General features: G+C 45.8%; 1 protein-coding gene across 1 annotated transcript in view; it reads right to left on the minus strand.

The window, feature by feature from the left end:
* LOC119461567 (Kv channel-interacting protein 4) overlaps positions 1 to 17841 on the minus strand; it is a 499898-nt gene that overhangs the window by 285549 nt on the left and 196508 nt on the right. Inside the window, exon 2 of the mRNA XM_037722925.2 lies at positions 8717 to 8797. Within this exon, the coding sequence (XP_037578853.1) occupies positions 8717 to 8797 (81 nt within the window). The remainder of the gene's footprint in view (positions 1 to 8716; positions 8798 to 17841) is intronic.

Below are 17841 nucleotides of genomic sequence, written 5' to 3' on the forward strand. Positions count from 1 at the left end.
AACTAACTAACTAGATAAATAAAAGCAAAGTTCAGCTCTGGGAAAACAAAAGCCACCATTTAAGTTATGCGATGACTTAGGTCCTTATCAAATGCCGTTTCCTAGATAAAATAAGGGTTAGTTTTTCGCTAAACATTTCTGGGATGAACACGTTGGTATAACCGCGAGTGCCAACATGTAAAATTCACACTGTCAAATTCCACCCTGTTGGCATTTTGAGTCTATCAGGGAAGCCGTAGCAGCCCTCTGGGCCAATCAGAGCTGACAAGAAGGCGAATTTAATAATATGATGGAACTTGAGCGTTCAGAATAGCAATCCGACAATGAATTCCAGAGTTTGATCACGCGAGGGGGAAAAAAAGGGACAAAAAAAAGCTCTCCCGCTTCCAATATCCGAGAGAGAGAGAGAGAGAGAAAAGTCATAAGGAAAAGGCAGGGAGGTTAATGCGGCTGTTAATACGTGTTATGGTATGACGGTGCCTTAGTGGGAAGGTCTTTTTCGAGGAGATTTTAATAGTGCATGTCATGATTCCGAAGAGTAAAGTGAAGCCAGATGCGGGCTGTTAAGCGATGACGTGAAGCAAATGTTGAAGGGTAGAGGGCTCGTTTTAATGAGGTAGCGCCTACTTATTTAGAATACAGTGGCAAGGTAAGTGGTGCGATACAGTTTTCTAAGTCATCAGTGAGGTAACTGTTATAGAGAATTAGCGCTAAAAAAACAATATTTCAGCAATTAAGGTCAAGACCTTGTTTTTACTCACGAGCTACCCAAATCCATAGGTGTCCAATTCTTAGATATAAGGATTAGTTATGGTGGAAGTTAGGTTTGGTGGGCGTATCAGTCACGTACCCTTGAAACTACTTCCTTTTGAATGCGCACACTCAAAGGTGTTGAAAAGAACGCTTTGCTCGGAATCGGCTGTCCGCAAATCATGCTCGCTCCAAATGCAGTCTATAGCTTCTCCAGCCAAGTAGGCCGCCTATTGGCAGGTTGTATTTTTGAGCGGAAAAATGAACGGAAAGAACGAAGTGGCCAGAACAGACGCTTTATTCCCGTCCATTATTTCCGCATAACAATGCAAGCTGCGCACAAAATGGCCCCGCAGTCAACTATGCCACCTATTGTCGGCATAGTTGACTGTGCCAACTATGCGGCTTTCCTTAGTCGGTCGTGAATGTTGTAGACGAGACACTACTTCAAAAAGTAAACCATGGAGCACGAATGGAAAGAACTGAGGCCCAGCGTCCGAAGTTCAAGCGAGAGGTAGTACTATATGTGCACAAGGTGTCGCGCAACCTTATAAAGGTTGCTAACGGACATGGTGCGCCTGTGTTTTTCATGCGATTGACATTCATGGAGATCTACACCCACGTTGTGGCATGTATGTATAGGGTTTTACCACATCTAACCTCTTTCTTCTCCGGTGCTAGGCGGAATCAAACCTGCATCACACGGGTTCTTCAAGTACAGCAGCCCAACGCTTTATCAGTGCGCCATGAATGCGCGTTGGCAGCGAGGGAACAAGTCTCGGAGTTCACACGCACCGGTGCGCCACCACTCTCGGAGGTCACGCGCGGACTTCGCGGTGGCGGCGCCAGATGGCGCAGCGTGTCCAGGGGGAAGCAAGAGAGAGGAGCTCAGCTGCAGTACACGCCTCAAACGCGACGCGTTTCTGTGGTGGCAATACGGTGTGCCACTACATTGATTCGATGCTAATCACATTAAAGTCGACACTCAACATGCGATGGGTTCTGCTTAATTTTTTTCTGCTTCAATAAACTTTCGAAGCCGTGTCTCCGCATAAGCTGTGACAGCAAATGAGCTTTCCACACAAGGCACGAGAAGCCCTTCGTGAAGTGTTCCCGTGAACTATAGTTTATGTCATACCCATGCCTTGAGGCAGAGTGTATATCGTACGTTGCGTGAATGACCGCTTACGGGAACATGCGCAAAATGTAAGAAAAAGAACCAGGGCGCACATATGGTAACCGACGTTACTGCGTGTGGTTGTGAAGCTCGCAACAATTCGGGAGCGGTAACACCCCTTTAATCCTTACATGCGTACCTTATGATAAAAATAATTATGGGGTTTTACGTGCCAAAACCACGATCTGATTATGAGGCACGCCGTAGCGGAGGACTGTGGAATAATTTGGACCACCTGGGGTTCTTTAACGTACACCTAAATCTAAGTACACGGGTGTTTTCGGCATTTCGCCCCCATAGAAATGCGGCAGCCGTGGCCGGGATTCGATCCCGTGACCTCGTGCTTAGCAGCCCAACGCCATAGCCACTAAGCAACCACGTCGGGTCTTACGATACAGCTAGTGCGAGTCCTACGGTCTAATCTTGCAATCGTGCTCGCTCCCTATTTGTAGTGAGCCCGCCGTGATCAAAGGTGGTGGGCGCGAATCGGCAACCCTCTGCCTTGCTGCCCGAGTGCCTTCACGCCATTTCTGGACCCTACGTGACGAACGCAGGGGGTACCATAGCCGAGCTGCCATCAAAATTGCAGCGCAAATTACACGCTTGCAAACCTTACAACTCCTGATGCACACCGGTTTGAGCTCGATGGATTATACCCATTACGTCAGAGAGAGATCTCTCAAACGCAACCACTCCCGCTCGAATGGACTAGCGCACTGCCGAGCTACGCATCTCTAAACGCTGAGAGAGAGGCTAAATTTAACTCCGATTGCGTCATGCGTGGTACATGCGGCAAGGGCGCCATCTGCGCACGCGACACATGCATGAACGTGTAATGGCTTCTTCCCTCTACACAACGATACCAAAGTAACGCGAGCGGGTAGTACGGTTGCAAACATATCAGCGATGATATTATAACATGTTTTTAAATGCGAATCATTTCTTGGCGAACATTTGCCACTTTGACAGTATCTATCTATCTATCTATCTATCTATCTATCTATCTATCTATCTATCTATCTATCTATCTATCTATCTATCTATCTATCTATCTATCTATCTATCTATCTATCTATCTATCTATCTATCTATCTATCTATCTATCTATCTATCTATCTATCTGCCTACATCGTCTGGCTCTCACGACCGTTTCGTTAACTTGGTATGTACCAAAATTGGTTTAGTATGACAAGAGTGTACGACGAACATAAAGGATAGGTTATAACATGACTGTAGCCATGACTGTAGATTAAGACTCAAAAACCACTGAAATGGGTTCTCACGTGGATACTAAGTGAAGGAAAAGGCTAAAGGTTGATGGCCGAAGTCACAGTCAAGAGCATGACTGAGCAAAAATGACAATGACTCAGCGAAAAAAGATTAACAATCAAAAAGCACTGAAATGCGCTCGGACGTGAGTACTAAGTAAAGGAAACCCTAAAGAATGGTGGTAGAAGTCATAGTCATGACCATGACTATGCAAAAATGACAATGACTCAGCGAAAAAAGATTAACACTTAAAAACCAATGGAATGTGTTCGGATGTGGTACTAAGAGAAGGAAAAGACTAAAGGTTGATGGCCGAAGCCATAGTCATGACCATGACACAGCAAAAATGACAATGACTCAACGAAAAAAAGATTAACACTCAAAAACCAATGGAATGGGTTCGGATGTGGTACTAAGTGAGGGAAAAGGCTAAATGTTGATGGTCGAAGTCATAGTCATGAGCATGACTAAGGCTTGCGCCTTAAGTTCTCTTAGGTGTAGCTAAAGGGACTCCTGAGGACTCATGACATGAATGTCATGACATGCGTGTCATGTAGGTCATGAAACAGCCGCCTGCGTCTTGGTCTTCCCATGGGCGTTTCGTAAAGTGGTAGGCTCCCTGCACACTGCTTCGCATAACATTGATTCCCACAATAATTATGGGGTTTTACGTGCCAAAACCACGATCTGATTATGAGGCACGCCGTAGTGGGGGACTCCGGAAATTTGGACCACCTGGGGTTTTTTAACGTGCACCTAAATCTAAGTACACGGGTGTTTTCGCATTTCGCGCCCCCATCGAAATGCCTCGATGGGGGCGAAATGCGAAACCTCGTGCTCAGCAGCCCAACACCATAGGCACTGAGCAACCACGGCGTGTCATCGATTCCCACAGGGCGTGGGATCTGCCGGCTTTTATTGCATGCGATTTTAGCAAGCGATCCCCTATGCTGACCGTGCTGAAAGACATTTCACGTAAAAAAAAAAATGCGTTTTGACAGCTGAAATCCTACGTTTACTTTCAGGTTATAAGATTACAAGTCCAGCACGGCTTGAAAAGCACACAGGTCACCCGATTTTCCCAGCACAAAAACTTACTCGGGCCACTTTATGTCTCATATATTCTAGTTTTCAGCGTTTATGAGAGCAGCACTAAATTCTGCGACAAGTGCTTGTTCATGTTGCTAACACGGAAATGATAATTACGCGACCTTTATTGACCCTTTTCGAGGAGCAGTTTGCTCTAGAGCAACGAGATGGCGCTTTCGGCGGCGCGCCATACGTTGCCTCAGCGAATGCGCACGAATACGAAACCACTACTGCTTCTGTCCTGCTACTATGCGATCAGCTGTCGGAAATGCAAGTGGGTGTTCGCTCATGCACTGTGCCCAATTCATGCTGCAAAATGTGTAACAATAAAGGGAAGACGTGTGCGGTAGTTAGCTGCAAAAATAGTGATTCGCATATTAAGGAATGGAATCAACCTGTGTCGCCGCTGCTTCATAAGGACTGCCTGTGTTGTCGGCCCTTCGCGATGCACGGCTTTCCTTGGGGATGAAAAAGGATAATTCATCCGCCAGCGCTGTATAGCTAACCTCCAAATAAAGGACTTCAACACCGCAACGTCGGCACTTAAGAGTGAGTAGCGCTCGTTACAAAAGGAAGTAACGCCATTTACGGGCATAGTAAGTTTCTCGCAAGTTATTTACACACATCTACCCCTACTCGCACGCAAACTTACACGCACCCTATCGCCAACGTATCAATAATAAGTGAATGTAAGCACACTTGAATCAATGTGCTGAAAGCGTGAGTGACGGCGACTACACCAAGACACGAATGTTGGAAGTTGAACGTTTCGTGACGGTCCACAGAGTAAGCGACGGACTAGTGATAATACGTCTTTGCTACAAGCTACCACAAAGTACAGAACATTTACATTCCAAGTTTTGTGCGCCGCAAGAACAAATCGATCGCAGCAGAGCACACTCGCGAGCGCGATTAGGCTGAAAATAAACAATCAGATAGTAGCCTCACCGAGGAACTTAGTATTACTGAGTCAGAAACATGACAAACCGCTGCTTCAAAATGTTTGCCAAATAAAGAACGAGAACAGTGATCCTGATTTAATTCATAAGCGGGAAGTTTGGACAGCTTGGAATACATTTCTAGCCTCGCTTTTAGTGCAAGCACCGTATACGCTGCCCGCGCCGTTTGGACAAGCCGTAATGAGCTATGAAAGCACTTACATGTCCTCTAAAGCTGTGGCCAAAGCTTCGTGTCGTCCACACAGTCACCGTCTACGATATGCGTTGAAACGGAAGTTTGTTGCGCCGCGCCGGCGTCACGCGCTTGCATTGTAAACGCGGAGGCAACCGAGGCAGCTGAGGCAAGCAATGGACGCGTCACCACGTGATCAAACATGGCAGCGCCCACGGGAGCACCGGGAAAAGGGTCAATACAGGATTACGGGTCAAATATTACGTTGCCGCCCATTGAACCATTTGAAAGTTCCGTGCAGTATTGATCTGTCGGATACCCGTGAGAAACGGAGGCGGTGTGTTCACATTCGCGTGAGCGAGTCCAACCACTCCGACATGTGCGCATTTCTACAGGCTAACTGTCCTATTATTTACTTACTACGTTCTAAATCTCACCGTAAATTTTATTGTAATAACTTTTGGTCCTTAAATCAACTGCAACGCTTGAGAGCGTCCACCAATCGAACATACTTACTGAAACTTCAGCAACCGCCGCGTTAAGACCCATTCTAAGGAGCTATAAAAACAGGCGAAAAAAAAAGAAAAAAAAGAACTTGCATTTTGTGAACACAATGCGAAGCCTGTTTCTTTCGCTGCAATTAACCGTAACGTATGACCTCTATGAGTGCGAACCACCGTTGCTTCATCAGGCTCCCAGAGACCACGCGCCGTACAGCCATTACGGCCTCCTTTTTGTAGCTTTTGAAAAATAAAGCGTGTTCAAGAAGGTCATTTTGGAAACAATTTCCTTAACTTCAAAGTCGTTAAAATGTCGTCAATTGCTCTGTCACGTTTCTAAAAGAAGTCGCCGGTCGCTAAATAATAAAATTTGTAGATTCACATACCAAAAAGTTGCTAAATCTAGTGACAAGACCGCTAAAGTGGCAACACTGGCCAGGATAATTCTACTTAGCACAAGTGCCCTAATCGGTATCTCTGAATTCTTGAAGAATTATGCCATACAAAATTTTGAAGCACTTGTGGTTTTAATGCGAAAGCATATGCCCCATTACGCGAAAATCTGGCGGCGTCGTTGGCGGCGTGACCGATCGATGACACCGAAATTAGCTGACGGCGCAAAGAGTAAAATTACATTTAAAAAATTCGGATTGACGTTATATTTATAGGCTATAATATATATATATATATATATATATATATATTATAGCCTATAAATATAACGTCAATCCGAATTTTTTAAATGTAATTTTACTATATATATATATATATATATATATATATATTGTGAGCGCTAACTGTGCAGTTCATCATCGTCTTCATCTGTATATACCCATCCTCATAATAATCATCATCATTTGTCGGGTTGGTGCTCGCTGGCTGTCTCGCGCTGTGTGGAAATACAAGAGCTCTGCCTTCGTCCCGGGCGTCGTCTTACAATATATATAGACTATAGCTTTATTTAGTTCAAATATATAATTTTATGCAACCTTATGCCCGCAGCTATTTGGCCAAGGCTCATAATATTCTTTTTTTTTTAAGACGGCCTAACTTTTTATTATTCGAAAATATCTTATTCGGATACTCTTGATGGGGGCATTACGTTTATTAACGTTTCTTTTCTATGTCATCAAGGCAAGGTTGGTTTGTGTTCAGTGTAATAAGTTGAGAGATGTGGTAAAACAGTCATATTTTCTGTTTCCATCATTCAGTAAGACAATGTCCAAGCGCCTACTTGCCCGACGGGTTGGCGACGTGCCATTTGAAATGTCCATGAAATAAAGTTTGCTTACACAATTGTTGAAGTTCCACGTTTGTGTAAATTAATGTTTAAGTCATCAGTGATGAGGCCGTTAGTGCGTTAAAAGCTTCTTTCTTTTCAGGCCTGATGAGTCGTTTTGTTGGTCTTGGCTGGGAATTATCGAACTCAGACGCCAAAACTTGTTGTTGTAGCCCTAAAACAAGGCTCAAAACTTCTTACTGATGTCTTGAGATAAATGATGCAATGCCACTTGTGAGGTATGAGCGAAAGCTTTTTTATTTGTAGATTTGAAATGCGGATATATACCTGTACCATGGTGGCCGTGAATCGTGTGTGCTGCTATGCAAAAAAAAAAAAAAACGAAAAAGACAAAGAAAAAAAAAGCTATGTAGCGCTCTTGTTGCGATGTTCTTGTTAGTAGGCACGCGTCGATGCTTTCTACGATGTTTTCCACCAATCACCTGATTCTTGGCGCACCCTCCATTGTGAGTATGTGCCATGTCTGAGATTCATCATCATGACGACGAAGAATTGCTCGCAAACAGACCGTCATTGCCATTAAATAATGCATACCATACCATACCACAACGTCATCTTGTCAAGAACATCTTGCGATGCACAAAATGTCGTTTACGTCCGCTACACTAGTGCCTGTCGTGGCTTCCGAAATACACGCACAGGCACCACCGCTCTCGGAGTCTCTGTGGAACGCGATGCCTTGTACTAATTGCCAAGCGCTGTTGTTGTGCTATAGTGCCTTGGTTAACGCATCCGGCTCCAGAGTGCACATTGTTTCAGGGTAAGAGTTCCCACGGTTGTTGTTGATACCTCAAAATACGGTTTGTAACCACGAGGGGGAATCCCAGTGGTAGTGGTTGGGGACAAAGTTTTTTTTTTTTTTATCTTCAGCCTGTCGTGAAGCTCAGGATGAGGAGGCGGCCTGATGGCGACATAATAGCCCAATAACGATGACAACAACGGATGTCGTTAACGCAACGGAATGGACGGACGGACAAGGCAAGTCCAGTTTTGAGCACTTAGCTGAATTCATAGTAAAGATAGTAAACGATTGAATTCTCAGGGCCACATGAGCTATGCTCATTCTGAACAAGAAGGACAAGAGAGCACGAAAATGAAAAAGTGAAAAGGGGCAATAAGAGGAGGGATTCATAGTTGTAGGCATTGATTAGGTGGTTCAGAAGCCTCCTAAGAATGTCTAATGCCTCGCGACAGAGCGTGTGGCGTATGCGTTGCATGCTAACGCTACTGAAATTTGCAACGCCAAATAGCAAGGCTGTGGCATAAAAAAAAAAAAAAAATGCGGGAAACAAGTGCAGCTATCGCCTTGAACACTTCATCTGCAAGTTATGCCTATGAAGCATATAATCTTTCTTCCCCCGGGGATCCGCCTTCGTCGTGCATCCGTAACTCCTTCAAGAACAGTAATTTCAAGGTATTCTGAACCTGCTGCCACACAACGCCTTTTGCGATCGCACTACAGCTACATCAAAAATAGAATTTGTTCTCGAAAGTACTTACTTTTGTTTGCCCAATACTTGAAATTTTTAACTTCTGTCTCTTCGTCCACGTCATCGTTGTCGGACCCTTTGTTTCCCGCACCTGCAGGTAGAAGAAAGTGAAGACATTTAAGAAAGCTTTTCCCTGGAAAATGCGGGGTCATCTGCATCGACGCGCATCATATTCACGATGCAAATAAAATGTACCGACAATAAAATGAGCTCAATTTTTTTTTCTTCAGCTGCTATTGGTCATAACCCGAACAGGTCATCTCGTACTGAACAGGTAATCTCGAGCATAAGTGCGCTTGATGAGCTGGCATGCTATTTATAAAACTCTTCCCCCTCAACAGCCACCTGTCGTTGGCTGGTAGCTGCTCTATCATTTTGATAGCTGCAATTATTGGCATTTACCTGCCTTTCTAAGAAAAAAAAAACTGGGAAATATATCATTGAAAATGCAGGTATCGATTCCCAAGAAAAAGAAAAGCCTTTGAGGGCAGACTGCATGGTAGGTATTTGTAGTGTGTATAAGAATAAAACCATCATATTGATTTCCCCGTTTCCAGAACACCTGTGCGCTCACGCTTTTCCCACGGATCAATCGCGAGAGTTTAAATTTGGTGCCATTGTTATACTGTCAAAGCCTCGGGAATTATTTTTCCTTGCTCCTTGTCTTACCTCCCTTTTCAGCCTCACGCAAAAGCTCTGTACGTAAGGTAAATACGTTGGGCGTTGCTTCTCCCGCACTGCACTTGAAGGCAGGTTACAATTGACTAACAGAAAAAAAAATAGTTTAATAAAATACTGAAATCAAGTGGCACGAGTTGCGATCGCGAGAATGATTCCACGAAGAGGAAATGCAATCTATGCGCTTTGGAGCGATCTTCCTGCTACAGATTGCTGTCAAGACGAAATGCGAGGAGTGAGAATCCAGTATAGGATATATACAGAGTGTCCCAGCTAACTTTGGCCAAGCTGTTCAACGATAAAGAAAAAGGATAAAGAAACACGGTGAAAAGTACAGTTATAAGACCTATGGTGATCTGTCGACCGAACACGATTATAGGTTTTAAAATCCTGTCTTGCACCGTAATTTTTTCAATCTCTTTTTTTTTTTCTTTTAACAGCTTGGCTAAAGTTAGCTGGGTCTATTGCACATTCACCGTATTAGGGAAGTGTTGTTCAATTATTGCGCGAATCGCATGTTTTGTCGAAGAAGGCGTCCATTGCGCGAGCGGAATTTTACACGCGACGCGCGGTAATTGCGTTTCAGATCAAATTTCGCCCCCAAACTCCCTTCTCTTCCCCCTCCCCCATTCTCCCTCCGCCCTGTTCTTTTTTCCTTTTTCTTCGCATTCATCGAGCGGTACATCACGCACGGAGGTGGTCGAATTTCATTCACTGCCGCAGACAGCATAAATTGTCACGTCGAGCCGAAACTCCGTCCTGCTCTTAACTCAATTTCCCTCAAAGCGAAAGCCAGCCCGTAGGCGCGTGCAGGTGTGTGCCGTAACAACAAAGGCTCGAAAGACGGCGTGCGAGCGACGGAAGAGAAGCGGGCTTCCTTCATTCGACATTTCGCTTAGCGGCATTAGCAGCCGTTATCTCCATCGCCGATTCCATCAAAAAACGCTTACGGCGGCCACGCGCGCGATCGCCCCTTTCAAGCGACCGCGCGGGCACGCGAAACGACCGAATCGGCAACTTCTTCTTTTTTTTTTTTTTTTTGCCCTCCCCTGATGACCGAGGGCCTCGACAAAAAGCTTCGCTGCCGGCCGCACTGGCCGAGTGGCAGGCTGTGGAGCGGGACCGGACACTTTCTCGCCGATTTCGAAACGTTTTGTCGCGCCACGGCGGTTAGTAATGCCGTTCGAAATAAAGCGTCAGTGCCCGAGTGTCTTCTCAAACGCCTCGCGTGGTCGTCTATCGAAAGAATAGCGCGCCGTCGGAGCCGGCACGGATACGTCGACGTTGCGCGGCTCGTTTCTTCTCCGTCCCACCCGGCTTCTTCCTTTCCGCCACCACTTTTTTTTTTCTTTTTTTTTTTTCTTTCGAGTTTTCAGATCGCTCTGCGCTGTTAGAGCGCTGAAGCCACGGTTCGTTTGAAATGGAGCGGCGGCCGCTTTTCTTATGGTCTGGGCCGGCCTTGTGGCCTTCAAAGGACAAAGAAAAAAAGAAGAAAAAAAAAATCCTGCAGACAATGAGGACTTCAAGTCCGCTCATGGAGTCGTGATAACAGAAACAAATGCGTGAGTCATTAGGCGTGTAGAATCAATGAGGAATGCAGGGCGCTCATTATACTGCCACCGTTTGAAGTGACTGCGCATTTGCGCAAGAAGCTCCTTTACAATGAAAAATAAAGAAAGGAGAAAGGCCGAGGCACGGCACTCTTCCTAATATTATTAATATTATTATTATATTTGCATAGAATACAGAGTCGTTATAACACTTATTTAGTTAATCTCGACATTTTTCATAGGTCGCTGTCATTATTTCGTTCCGAGCGTCGCATTGTTGAGCCTATAGTTCCTTTTCCACATTGTACAAGTATTCATGCCCGTCCTTTTTAAGCTGTGAACTTAGTTTGCGCTTTGCTGAATGTTAACTGTTCCTTTTCGTCATTGTAGTCTTAATTAAAATGTATTTTTTCTTATATTATTCCCAAATTTAACCTTGTTTGTTTGTCCCTCCATGTTTTCCATCAATTTTACTTGCATTATTTCGTAGTTGTCTATGACTTAATCTTTTTTGTTACTGTACGCTTTTGCCAGTATTCAGACCGTCGGATTGTTCCTGGGCACGTGAAATAAACAATTTAGCAATAAACAATTTACTTATTTTTTTATTAAAAGCTAAAATTCCACAGACTGGCTTGGGCTATGGGCTTGCGCTGCGACAGGTGATATTACGCATTTTGATGGGGCCAATTTATTACGCTGTGTAATAGTAGTACAGTTGCATGGTAGTATTGTAGTGACCGGGCATACGATTTTGCCGCGTCAAGAGAAAGTTTCTTGTGCAGCTGAATGTCTGGAATCGAAAATACGTAATTTCAGATTTATTAGCAACTGGAATGGGGGAAATGTTTGACCATACATGATATGTGCTCCCTAGACTTTAACTTTTTTCCGTGAAACTTTCTTCTACGAGCCCGCAACTTTGCATTGTGAAACGTATCCAATATCCTAGTCACATTTGCAACTTTCCTAAATAGAAAAAAAAAGCTCTATGCCTGAAATTGCGCGACTTATATATATATATATATATATATATATATATATATAGAGAGAGAGAGAGAGAGAGAGAGGGAGTTAGTTTCGTCGTTTCACGAATATAGTGTCCGCCAGCAACGATACAATAGTATTCGTCCTTCTTAACAATATACGTAACGTCCCTCAACTTTGCAAAATGCCGTTAGCCCAAGAATATCGATATCCGGGCTCCCTATTCGTCTTTTCGGCGTGACAGGACGGGAAATTGTTTTCAGTGGCTCCTGTTTTTATGCATGACCGGCAGCGCACCAAGTCAGGGTTTCCGGCGTTTCTCACCTGCCTCGAAGGGTATGCGGATTTTATTTTATTTATTTATTTATTTATTTATTTATTTATTTATTTATTTATTATTTATTTATTTATTTATTTATTTATTTATTTATTTATTTATTTATTTATTTATTTATTTATTTATTTATTTATTTATTTATTTATTTATTTATTTATATTTTGTTGCTGATTCCTCCTTGAAGAGGAGAATAATAGAAGTGCGCGCATAGTGATGAGCAAGTTCTCGCGGATCCGTCAATTGCAGCCTCACTGACGTCGTCCGCTGCAGACGCAGTCCCCGTGAAGCCGGGCGCTTAATACCGGCTGTCCTCCTGTCACCGGCGCAATGAGTCGGGGAGAGGGCCTTCCTCGACGTAAACCCCGCGGGAAGCAAACCGGCAGGCAGGCAAGCGGGCAAGGCGCGTTCAATTTGTAGTCAACTGCGGCCTAAGTAACGGACGCCCCGACGCTCTCAACAGCGCGGCGAAGCTGGCAGCCGGAGTTTCCGCGGCGGTGAGCGAAGAGGGTGCAAGTCTGTGGGACACGCTTCACGTTGAACGCAGCGGGCGCTGCGCGTCCTCTGCGCGCGTTCGACCCGATCCGCCTCGATCCAGCTGGCCGGTATTCGTCGGGGCACGGACACAATAATACGGCCATATCTACTGGGCATAATTAAGCGGGCTCGCAATTAGTCCACGCGCTCCGGAACGCTGACGCGCACCGCCGAGTCGGCAGTTTTGAAGGCTACACCGCTTCGCCGGTCCGCCGCCCCTGGGCGCTCCACGTTAGGCACAACATAGCAGAGGAAGGGGGAAGGAAATGGGGGGGGGGGGGGGGGGGGGGGGGGTTAGGGCAAGCGGTCGCTGCTGCCTAATCGCGGTGTTCGGGCGCGTGGCTCGGATGGCCGCGCCATCGCCTGGCGCTGCCCAGGCATCCGCCATGAGCGCGCGCTCTCATATTGGTTGGCTCGCAATAAGGGCCGTCCTCGCAATCTGCGTTTACCAGTTGTCGAAGTTGCAGCCTATAACGCGCGCGGAACGCTGAAGCGGCTTTAGCGAGGCTGCAGATTTTGGAGTGAGGTTCAGGTTGCAACCGGGCAGGCCAGGGCAGCGAGCTCGCCAAATTGCGTCGTAACGTCATATAGGAGCATTTAGTGCTGCCCTTAATATTTGCCAGTGTAAAGGTGTGTAGGCAACTTTTTACCCGTCGTACGGTGTTTGTGTCTGTTTCATTTATAGCCATATCGCTGCCGACGCGCGCCACTTGGGCGTAGAGGGAAATGACATTCCCAACAACAAAAGACACGCGCTGGCTTTGAGCGCTCTCTTGTGCGTAATGCACCGAGCGCTGCACAGTTTACGGCATCTCTAGAACTTTGGAGTGCGCGTGCTTCCCTTTCTGCGAGCGACCACGTTGCCAGTCATGCAGAAACACTTGCTTCACTCCCAACAATAACAAGTGGCGTTATCAATGGCTACTGTTCCCCGGCAATTATGTTTCCTCCGGTTGCTTTGTTCTGGCGCTCTTTTCATTATAGGCACTGTAGGATCCCATGTATACAACATACATGCATGGCCACGAGCGCAGGGAGTGGCGTTCTTGTAAATATTATATTGAGTTGACAACATGAAAGTGAAGTTCACATTTAGCGAGTGTGTCTCCTACCACATTCGCCGCATTTCTTCTTTCCTGGTAAACTGCGGATATCTCTTCAAACTGCGCTCATGCCCATATAGGAAACATGTGTTTCGAGAAACATTTAGGTACTGTGCGAGAAATCATTTCTATAACTGACATTTTCAGATATGTTGTTGTCTCTTATGCCTAATTCTTGAGTTCACAACTTTGGGATGGCAAATGCAGGTGCAGTCACAACTATACTGATGACGAAGCCCCGCGCTGCAATTATCCTAGTTTCGCTGGTAGCCTTAGTGATCGAAGCGGCAGACCTGAAGTACTACTTGATGCGTGGAAGTTATTAAAAATGGCTTCACTAAAAGAGTGAGTGAGTGAGTGCGTGAGTGAGTGAGTGAGTGAGTGAGTGAGTGAGTGAGTGAGTGTTCACTCACCACCCAGCCACTCACTCCCAAGCAAGCGAAAGCGCGAAACCAGGGCAAATGACTACGTGACGAAGGTTGCTCCAGAGGGAATAGCACACACCGGTAGGGAACTTTGTACGTAGCATGCGCACACACGAATGGCATTAACGAGATGCAAGGTGTACCGTCTCCGGTACTCTTTGTTTAGGAGATCACGAGGGGGCGGCAGGAGTAGCGAGCGCCCGCAGTCCAGTCCGCATTTGAATTCAGCGTTTGCGGCAAGTGTGCGCTGCTCTCGTAATAATGGGGCGGGAAAAAAATGGCGCCTAGGCGCCAAAAAGCGCGAGAAACAGCAGAGAAACGCGCGCGCCGGCTGTGCCACGGAGCTTCGAAGGCTCGCTCAGCAGGATGCTGGAAGGCGCGCCGAGCCTTCGTGCACAAACGGCGCATGCAAAAAGAGAAAGCAGCGTGCGGAAACATCCGAGCTCCGCCGGCGGCGCATATACGTGCGGAGGAGCAGCGGCGCGCCAGGCCGTTTGCCTAAGCAGGGCCCGCATCAGCATAAACGGCCCTTTTTAACTGCGCAGGGATGCGGAACATGGCAAGCGCAAAAAGTCGCAAGCGACAGTTTAAAAGGCGCGCTGCAAGCTCCTTCCGTCGGAAAGGAAAGCACAGCGCGCGGGAAGCCGAGCGGCTCGCACGATATAGCGCCTCCACATCAGCGAGCTTGCTTTCATCCCCCCCCCCCCATGCTGATATGGGGCGGCATTTATATTCCTCACGATGGCGTGCCAAACAGAACGACACACACACACTGTCTCGCAGTTTTTTTCTTGCAGTGCGCGCGCCTTCGCGTCCATGGTTTGAAGAAGCACCCCATTAACCGCACGGTGCTTTGATGAGCTTCTCAAGTCAAACTTTGGGCGCTAGCCGCGATTCTTCAACGACACGTGGCTCAGTCGCATTCACCCCTGCGGCAGCGCGACATATCGAAAGCACGAGTAAAAAAAGGCGCCGCGCTGAAGAGACAGCCGTCGTGGAAGGAGATGGCTGTCTGAAGGCGGGAATTACCGCAAACAGAAGAAAAAAAAAAAAAAGAGAAGAATGCAACGGCGGCGCATCCGGTGGTACTTTCTTGTCGATTAACAAAAAGATCAAACCAAATTCTTCGTTTCAGTATAGGTGCACTTTCCCGCATATAAATTGCGGTTACAGCACTTTGTTCATTGGTATCGTTAAGGCTTTCGCAGACGCAATATATTCTGAGTTCTGCAAAAGTGACTGGTTGCTACGCGGGTTCAACCTGTGTAGCAACCAACACGCAAGCAAGTAATATTTGTAGCATGCAATTAGAAACTAACAACGCTAACTAACTAAAAAACAATAAAAAATAAATAAATGACACAGAAGCAAATGAAACAACTAGAGAGATATATAGAGATGAGATGGGAAAGGCAGCGATGTTAACCGGAAAAGAGTCTTCTGATTTGCTACCCTAATCTGGGGGAGGGCCAGTTGCCTACTCCTAAGATCACTTTTACTACGTGTCGACTTTGATTGAAAGGATGCTACACATGGACCGCCATGTCCCGAGTAGCGGTAGCTAACACTCCCGAGGTTAAGTTACAAGTACTTGCACGTAAGTATATATCCAAGAATGTGGACGGAGGTACAGCTGTGGCAGTAGCTCAATTGGTAGAGTGAACGCGAAAAACGGACAACGAAAATTAATACGCTGCGTGGAGCCATTCCTTATGCGAAACCTTCAAGCTATATGCTAGAAGCAACTTGAAGCATCATAGGTTGGCGTGCTCAGCAAGAGAGAAATATTCTCTATCGTGAACACTCAAATTATCACCAAGTGAAAGCGAACGCGTACTTTTTTCATTGCCTAAGGTGGCCCGCTGGCCTGGCTGAAAGAGCGCCCACAATCCACTGGCTATAGAAAGTCAAGCATCTCCTCCGTGAAAAGCCCTTTATAATCGAGCTGGAGCGATCACACATGATGTAATCGATCACACACCTGTTTACTCTGACCGACATTGGCGTATCCTGCCGTTTTGCAGCGTGACCTTTCTTTGCTTCATTTTCTGTTTCTGTTAACACGAGTAGCCGTTGAAACGAGTGCCGCGTGCAGACAGAGCAGTTCCCCCACCTGTTTTAATCAGCCGTGCAATCAATTGACGGCATTTTACCTTCTCAGGGTACACTTTTCTCCCGAGCTTAAAGCGTCGACGCGGCAGCAGCCTCTTGCGTGCGCAAAATAGATCGAAACATTGCGATTATTACTTCCTTCGAGTCTTCTTTCTACCATCTGCTACTTCGATCCACTTAGCTCTTGCGTCCTGACGAAAAGTGAACATGGAAATCCACTCGGTGTTGAGGCCATTACTTTGCATTTGAGTCTGCAGGCGAGGAAAAAAAAAGCCAACAAAAGGCTTACAAAAAAGACAATGACGAAAGCACGTTCCATCCTATGTAACAACTCGCGATCGATAGCACATGTTCGCAGGCACCATCGAGTGAGTTCGCGCATGGCTGCGCAAATTGGCCCGTAGAGGGTGGTCAAATGGATACATATAAATGATTGCCTTAAATGGCTTCGCAGTTCTGACGATTTAGTGAGTACTGAATACGAACGTATCGCTTTTAATTATTTGTTTGCAGGATGCTGGGCGTGTTGGGACTGATTGAGCGCATATCTTCACCCAACCTTTCTGACGCGCACGAATAATTGACACACGTTCTTTGCATTACTGCACCGTATATTCACAAAAAAAAAAAAAAGGGGGGGGGGGTCACACTCTAAAACTCTCCAACCAAGCAGACGTCGGGTATTATGAGCGACAGCGGAGGGCTGAATGGCAAACAGCACCTACAAACGAAAGCTTTGTGAATGTGTGCCAAGATCAAAATCGAGTAATGACAATATTTACGTTGTCAGTGTAGAAAGATGCGATAACTTCACTTTGAGACATTCTACATGTAAGCGGAACCATTGTGCATGTGCGTGTGCGTGTACGTGTGTATGCTGAAGGGGCGAGCGCTGTGTTAGCAATGAACTTGTAGAGCCATCTAAACTGAATATGAATAGCCCACTGCCCACATTCGCCATAGTTCATCTGCTCCTACGGGCAATCGTAGAGTAAGAAATGTTTGTGAAATCAATCAATCAATCAATCAATCAATCAATCAATCAAATTTTGACGATATTTACGCGCATAGTAAGTTGAAGAGCCGCAGTGGATGCACTCCTACTTAACAGTGATAGTCACAGCAGTAGTTAATTAAGCCGAAAAGCATTCGCGTAAACCTTTTGATTAGGCAATACCAATGTAATAGTGTATGATGATTTATCTTAAAGGTGTAAGCTTCGCAGGCGTTGTACAAGAAGCCGAAGACATTTAGTTTCCATTGATTGCGGGCCATGCTAGCGATACGGGAAAATAACTAAAGGTGCACCTCTTGATATATTCTCCATAGCGAGACCAAAAAATAACAAAGACGCTTGCATTATTTAAGGAACTGCGATCTCGTCGGACCGGGATTTTCATTTAATGTTT

This window comes from Dermacentor silvarum, chromosome 1, assembly GCF_013339745.2.
Source record: "Dermacentor silvarum isolate Dsil-2018 chromosome 1, BIME_Dsil_1.4, whole genome shotgun sequence".
Taxonomy (NCBI): Eukaryota; Metazoa; Arthropoda; class Arachnida; order Ixodida; family Ixodidae; genus Dermacentor; species Dermacentor silvarum.